The 7623-nt window shown below is 37.5% G+C and overlaps 1 protein-coding gene across 1 annotated transcript; it reads left to right on the top strand.

The window, feature by feature from the left end:
* Positions 1 to 5737: 5737 nt before the first annotated feature.
* LOC118754070 lies at positions 5738 to 7303 on the top strand (the record flags this gene model as incomplete). Its single annotated transcript, XM_036488936.1, has 2 exons — positions 5738 to 6578; positions 6978 to 7303. Coding segments are annotated over exons 1-2 (1167 nt in total), but the record flags the coding sequence as incomplete, so codon positions are not given.
* Between the last annotated feature and the right edge of the window lie 320 nt (positions 7304 to 7623).

Here is a 7623-nt window from a genome sequence, read left to right as displayed (position 1 = left end):
TTTTTCATGGAAACTGAGATTGAAACTGCAAAATTTGATATTCAAAAGTAGTTCCAATACTGAGTAGTTATTTTATTATTTATACAGAGCGTTTTCCTAATAATATTAAAGACTTCAAGGCTTCATTCTATGGCTTAATTCATGGCAAATAAGATTCCTTATATCTCTCTTACGCAAACCCTCTAGGAATGGCAGCTACTTTCATTTTGGTCCTTTTTGACTACAAAATGTTTTTTTAAATTGATTATATCTTTTGGTGTGGATGTCACACGCTTAAAAAATTTGATTCATTCAAGACGACATTAAATACTCAAAAGACAAATATAATTTTGTTTTCTTTTTTATTAGTTACTTCGCACGAACAAGAGTTGTTGCAAAATACTGAATCAAAAATTATTTGTTTTATCTGACGCCGTTTATTGAAAAATTAAAGTCATCATGCAGTCAAATTCCAAACTACTCAGCAAACACACTAGTTCATTGACTATATATTTTGTGGTGTATTCATACATGAATTGTGGTGTATTCATACATGAATTTTGTGGTGTATTCATACATGAATTCATTCATGAATTTCGGGTTGAAATCATACTAGTCAGAAAAAGCGTAATCTATACTAGAAATCATACTAATCAGAAAAATCCCATCCCATAGTATACCAACTGGAATGAATGTCAAATTCGTGGACTAGTATGACAAGTGGTAGGATCTTGACGTGCATACTGACTAGTATGTTCTGGCGCATAGACTGAGTAGTATGTCAACTGCTATGATTCTGATGTATATAATGACTAGTATGCCAACAGGTACGATCATGACGTATATACGAACTAGTATCTTAAATGGTATGATATTGATGTATATATTGACTAGTATGTCAACTGATATATTGCTGATGCAGAGGCTGACTAGTATGCCAACTGGTATAGTGCTGATGCAGAAGAGGACAATTGCCATCTCGTAGGACATCGCCGCGGCCAGTTGCTTATATGGAAAAATTACAGAACTCGAACTAGTTGAGACCGTGTGGCTGACTAGTATTTGATTAGTATAAAACTAATTGAGTTGACTGAAGGGTACTTATTACTTTTAAGTTTCTTCAGCATCGACTAAATACTCTTCCAGCTCGTCCATTGTATAAACTGCATTTTTGTTTGGGATAGCACTCCTTTTAAAAACTACTTCAGGATCTGATGATATTGTTAAGTATGACATCAAGTCTCTGTTTGTATGCTCCCGAGCTGTTTTACGTGTATGATCATATCGTACGATACGTATGTGTTTATGTAAAGCTTCCAGAGCTTCCTCTGAAAAATTGCCTGTGGGAATAAATTCCTAGTAGTAAAAAATGCCGAATAGCAACAAATCGATTTTCTTACCAATTGGTAGATCGAAACACTCAATAACCTCACACCCATGCATCAATATTTTATGCAAGCTGCTAGGCAATAATGATTTCAGATCAACTTCGGCTGAATATTCAGTCGATTTAATCGTTGGCAGCAAAGTTTGTTTTTTTTGTTTGCAATGCGTTTAAGCTCGGTATACAATCTTTATGCAACCGGTTTATTTTTGCATGTAAACTATTATATTTACGATCTGATAAGTTCAGATCTATGTATAGTGCGAGTGAATCAGATATCGGCAAACCTTCGGTACTACTTTCAAAACATTCAACTTTGCTTGCTTTTTTCATTTTTTTCAGAGCATACTCGAGCTCTTCGATGGAATAGTTTTTCAACAAATGCTCTACCCTTCGATTTTTTGTTCTCCGTGAAGCTTCGCAAAATTCTTCTTTAGAAGGTCTTCCCCGCTCAGCACATTTATCCTTATTTCCATTGGAATCCGGAAGGGAAAGGAATGTCCAATTTAGCCATTTAGAATATGTTTTTTCAAAAGCGCTTCTTTTGCGGCCACTATAATTCCACTTATTTTTCATCTCACTATTAAAAAGTTTTATTTTTTGATTCAAAAGTGCTTTGTCGCATTTAGCGTGTATTAATTTGTCTTCAAAAAATGCAGATAATGCAGACACTCTATCTGATGGACGAGTAGAAATCCAGATATCAGCTAAAATTGAGTTTTTTATAATTGAATTCATATTAATATTAGTTTTTTCACTATTTTACGCTTCACTACACCGCACAGAACACTACCGCGTGTGTCTACAGTAATAAACTTTACTATTTTTAAAGAATGTTTTGGCATTTAAGTAATGGAAAATACTGTGGTAACTGTAATCAGTGAAATTTTTTTTTTGCAAAAGTTTATTTTATAACCTTAAAAAAAAAAACGATTTTCTTCGAAAAGCGCAATGAGTCTCCAGACTTTTTTTTTTATTTCAAAGAAAAATGCCCCTTCTTTCAAATAAAAGAATAAAAAAAAACATACTTTTACATTTTTTTTTATCCCTTTGTAAACTTAGGAATTTTTTAAATTTTCTGCAACAAATTTTGGAGTGTAGCAAATAGGCCATTCCAGCAAGGAAACTCAACATTTTTTAAAAAGCTCTATAGAGTGGTTTCCTTACAGATTTTCTAATTAGAAAAATTGTGTCTTAAGATAAAGTATGATAAATTGTATTTTTAGCAATTTTTTTTTTAAAGACTCCAGCTAAAGGCATTTTCATAAAAGAAAAAATATATAAAAAACACACAACTTTAAGAGGTTTTTGTGAGAACCTTATGAGATAAAAACAAAAACTAAGTCCAGATCCTTAATCTAGGATAAATTTCCTTTCCAACGATACCAAACACGTTGACATACGTGACAACAATTTTTTTGATTTTTGCCCGCTCATACAGCACTGTGCGGGGTTTCTATACATTTCGGTCCATTTTCTGCAAAACCATTGCTTACCATAAAATAAATACGTGTTACGAGTTTCAACCTCGACTCCAGCGGTACTCATCGGGTCAATTTTTATCAAAAGAATTTTCCATCATACAGGTACATAGCTCACATTCACAATTTGAACGAAATCGGTTAATAAATACGATTTTTATAAATAGCTCTACTCCAGCAACACCTAGCGAGTTTTCTAGTAGCATGTTATATTTAGGACCATATATGAATGTAAGATAACCTCCGAAAATCTGACGGAACTCTATTCAGTGGTTTTTGAGTTTAGCCAGAACAACGAAAACGGATATATTTTTATACAAATAGGTATGTAGATAGGACGGTCTATAGCGAAACTCGAAAAAAAGCTCAATTCTTTGTGAAAATTTTAAAATATTCTGCAAAATTTTCACACAAACTTTACCTTTCACTAAAACTTAAAAACACTTAAAACCACTTTTCGCCATAAGTACGGTATTGATAACATATGTAGCCGTGTCGAATTGCAGGGCGTTAGAGTAAGCGATTCCAGAGATAAGCCATATGAGAAGTTCAGTTTGTATGGAAGGTGCCACGCCCCCTTTTCCAATGCATTTGGAATATATGCATCAGTGCAAAGTTTCAGTTCCCCATCGTAATTGGTTTTAGAGATATATTGGTTTTTTACATTTTAATCTGCATAAGAATTTTAGGAATATCCCGAGCTACATACCGAGTAAATTTTTGGTCGGAATATTTATTTTCAAGGCATATGTTCCAAATATTAACCAAATCGGTGCAACCGTTTAGTGGTTTAGTGAAATACATTGTACAGAGAGCTGTATGAAATTGTAAAGCGTGACTGAGACTTCTTAATTTTTTCTCAGCAACAACAAAAAGTTTTTAATTTGTTTTGGAAAAACCACACAGAAGTTCCAAAAAAGTGCTATTGGTTATGCTTGAACACACTTAATTGAATGTCAATAAAATTAAGTTTGTGGTTATATCAAGCCGGAATTTTGAGAACACTCCGTTGCTAACTCTAAATATAAAAAGTTAATACATACAAGTACCTAGTAGTAATGATCGATGATAAACTTAAACAAACAAAAAAATTTATTCTATATTTTCAATTAGAGCTCTAGCAACATGTACATGTAATATTTCATTTATTTTACAAATTTAAATGAATAAAATTTTTCAAGCAGTTGACAAATCCCCTGTAAATATTTTCGGCATTAAAATTTCCTATCCTTTTTTGTTTTATGCCAATATTGCAATATTTAATTTATGCTATCAATTAAATTAAATTAAGGTTTTCAAATAGGTAACCTCCCACAAAAATATTTTCAGCAGTAAGCCTTTCTTTTGGCAGACATATTGCAGTATTTATTTTACCGTATCAGTTGACCTAAACTGCAGACAGAGAGTCCAAATTCTAAAAATTGTTAATTTGGCTTCGGTAACTCTAATAAAATCCCACCATATTAATTTTTCTTTAATATCTATATGGTACAGACATCCGCCTGTTACAATTTTATTATAAGTATAGATATAGATTTCATTTATTTTATGAATTTAATACAATAAAATTTTTCAAACAGGTGGCAACCCTCCCAAAAAATATTTTCTGCAGTAAAATTTCCTAAAGCTCTTCAGTTTGATACCCAAATTGCAGTACTCAATTTATCTTATAAATTAAATTAAATAAAAATTTTCAAACAGGTGGCAACTCTAAAAAACTATTTTTGGCTATAAGCCTTCTTAAGTCCCTTTTTGACGCCCATATTGAAATATTCGGTTTTTCTTATCAATTTACTTGAACTGCAATTTTCAAACAGGTGGCAATTCTCTAATTTTTTTCTTCCTGTATTTTAAGTTAGACCTCTAGCAATACACCGGAGAAAACTACATTCAATTCCATGCATTCGTTTTCGAGTGATGCGCGTGCAAACATACAGAGAGACAGACACACAGAAAGACCAACAAAAATTCTAAAAATGGTTGATTTGGCTTCTGGTGCTCTAATAAAGACCCCCCGCTACTAAATATCGTTTTGAAGTTTGATTGAAGTCAATAAACATTAATGAATTCGTTAGTACAATTAAAATCCCTCGTCTTTTATTTCCACGGAAAATCAGAAAATATAATCTCTGGCGCACCCTGCGCTCCCTTTTTGCTACTCCAAAAAGCAAGCATGGTCCTTCGAGCCTGCGGTATGGTTAAACCGGTAACAAAGTTCGTCCCGAGTGGCGTTCTGTGACAAAAAAGCAAAAAACAGTGCGATGTGGCTGCGACGGCGTCTAAAACGTTAATAATTCTAGCAATTTAATTGCAGGCACGAGTCACCCCGAGAACCCGCTTACAATTTCAACATGAAACCTAATTCACCTGACTCATTCACAATGGTGTACAGTAAGTGGCGTTGCCAGCCGCACGCGGATTATAGAAAAACATTAATGGAATACTTTACAAAGTTCTTAATCGAATTCGATTAAGTTGGGACTCATGTCCGCAACATGCCGGCCCGCCTGCGCCGGTGCCAGGTTGAGCAACTCTTGCAATTTCTCGAGGGTCAGCACGGCCTGGTTGAATAAATCGCGGATGCGCCGTTGGACCGCAGTATTGCCGCTGTGAGCTTGCTTTGCGGCTGGTTGGATCACATGGCTGGCTAGCTTCGATCGTCCACGGCGAACTTGTGCGGGCGAGTCAATACGGCGAGTGCTTTCCGATGGTGATGATGGTGGACGATGCAGCATTGTGTGATGCGCCTTCCCACACCGATGACAGAATGTCCCACTCTGGAAACTCCCTCAATGACGTACTATACACTGGCCCAACCCTTCAAAACGACTTGATGCTTATCATTCTCCGATGGCGTCTCTAAAAGTTTGTTTTTAATGGCGACATCGAAAAGATGTATCGCCAAATTCTCGTCCACAAGGAAGACCAAGATTTCCAAAGAATCGTCTTTCGTAGGTCCCCAAATAAGCCCATAGAAGATTTTAGGCTGAAAACAGTCACCTTTGGCGTCAGTTGCGCTCCCTATCTCGCAATCCGTACGATTCATCAGTTAGCGCAGGATGGTCAAGACGAATTCCCGCTCGCCAGCAATATCCTCCTACGCGAAACATACGTGGACGATATTCTCTTAGGCGGGCATAATATACAGTCCACTACAAGCTCATTAACCCAAGTTAACGACGCCCTGAAATCTGCAGGTTTTCCACTACGAAAAATCACCTCAAATCACCCAAAAATCCTGGAATCAGTCCCAGATTCCGAGGTCCTTGATGTTGATTTTCTCCAGTTTCAGGACACTAGCTCTACAAAAATGCTAGGCATAAAATGGAACGCGCTAACGGACTCCTTTTCTTACACGTACGATCCTGTTCCCGGTGCCAACTCGAGGACAAAAAGGCAAATATTATCAGCGGTAGCGAAATTGTTTGACCCGGAAGGATGGCTAACACCAATAATGATTTCCGCTAAAATGCTCCTTCAGCAACTATGCATGGAAGGAACTGACTGGGACGAGCACGTAAAACCCGGCGCTTTCCACAAATGGAACACTCTGCGCGAAAATCTCCCCGCGATTAATGAAATTGTTATTCCCCGCTGGGTGCAATTCTCCCCTACTCACCGTGTACAAGTACACGGGTTTTCAGACGCCTCTGAAAAAGCTTATTGTGCCTGTGTCTACCTCCGAGTACAAATTGACGAAAACTCCTTCTCGTCACACATACTCGCAGCTAAAAGTAAGGTAGCCCCCCTGAAAACAGTCAGCCTCCCCAAACTTGAGCTCTGTGGAGCCGTCCTACTCTCCAAGCTGGTTAATCAACTCCACTCACAACAAGATTTGCCTGCTCATGATTTGTACCTCTGGTCAGATTCTTCCATTGTGTTGGCGTGGTTAGAAAAATCGCCACACACTTGGAAAACTTATGTTGCCAATAGAATTTCGCTCATACTCCAAAATGTGAGCAATGCCACTTGGCGGCATGTACCTGGTGCAGAGAATCCTGCCGATCTAGGCACCCGCGGATGCCATCCCCAAGATCTTGCGACATGCGCATTATGGTGAAATGGCCCAGAATGGCTGCAAAAACTCCCCACTTCGTGGCCAAAAAACCCATCTCCACATTCGTCACCCACAGAACAACGACGTATTGAATCCCTGCACACGATTGAATCGGTGGACATACTTGAGCGTTTTTCCTCCTTTGCTCGAGCGTTGCGAGTAATAGCGTTTATGTATCGGTTTATAAACGCAGCGAGAAAGCAGCCGATACCCACTTCTCTCCCCTTAACGCACGAGGAAATAAATCAAGCCAAACTACGTATTATCGGTCAGACCCCAAGCCCGTACTATATCAACGAAATCAGCTCATTAAATCAAGGGAAATCTATTAGAAAAAAAAAGCCCTCTACTGACTCTGAATCCGATGGTGGATCGAGCTGGAATTATGCGCGTAAATGGACGGTTAGCTTACGCAGCTCTCAGTTACAATGAACGTCAGACGATCATAATTCCAGAAAATTCCCAGCTCTGCTGCTCGACTTCCTCCATACAACTCTTATCCACGCTGACAAACAACTAATGATTCGAATGGTGCAGCAAGAATATTATATCCCCAGGTTGAAGCAAAAGATAAAAAAATGTATTTTTCAGTGCATGGTATGCACAATCTATAAACAAAAGATGCATTCACATATAATGGCCGCGCTCCCCCCCTGAACGATCTACCTATACACTCCCCTTTCATACCACAGGTGTTGACTTTGCTGGACCATTTCTTGTGA

This window comes from Rhagoletis pomonella, unplaced genomic scaffold (genome assembly GCF_013731165.1).
Source record: "Rhagoletis pomonella isolate Grant_MI unplaced genomic scaffold, Rhpom_1.0 Rhpom_scaffold_03314, whole genome shotgun sequence".
Classification (NCBI taxonomy): domain Eukaryota; kingdom Metazoa; phylum Arthropoda; class Insecta; order Diptera; family Tephritidae; genus Rhagoletis; species Rhagoletis pomonella.
This window is presented reverse-complemented; position numbering and strand designations above follow the sequence as displayed.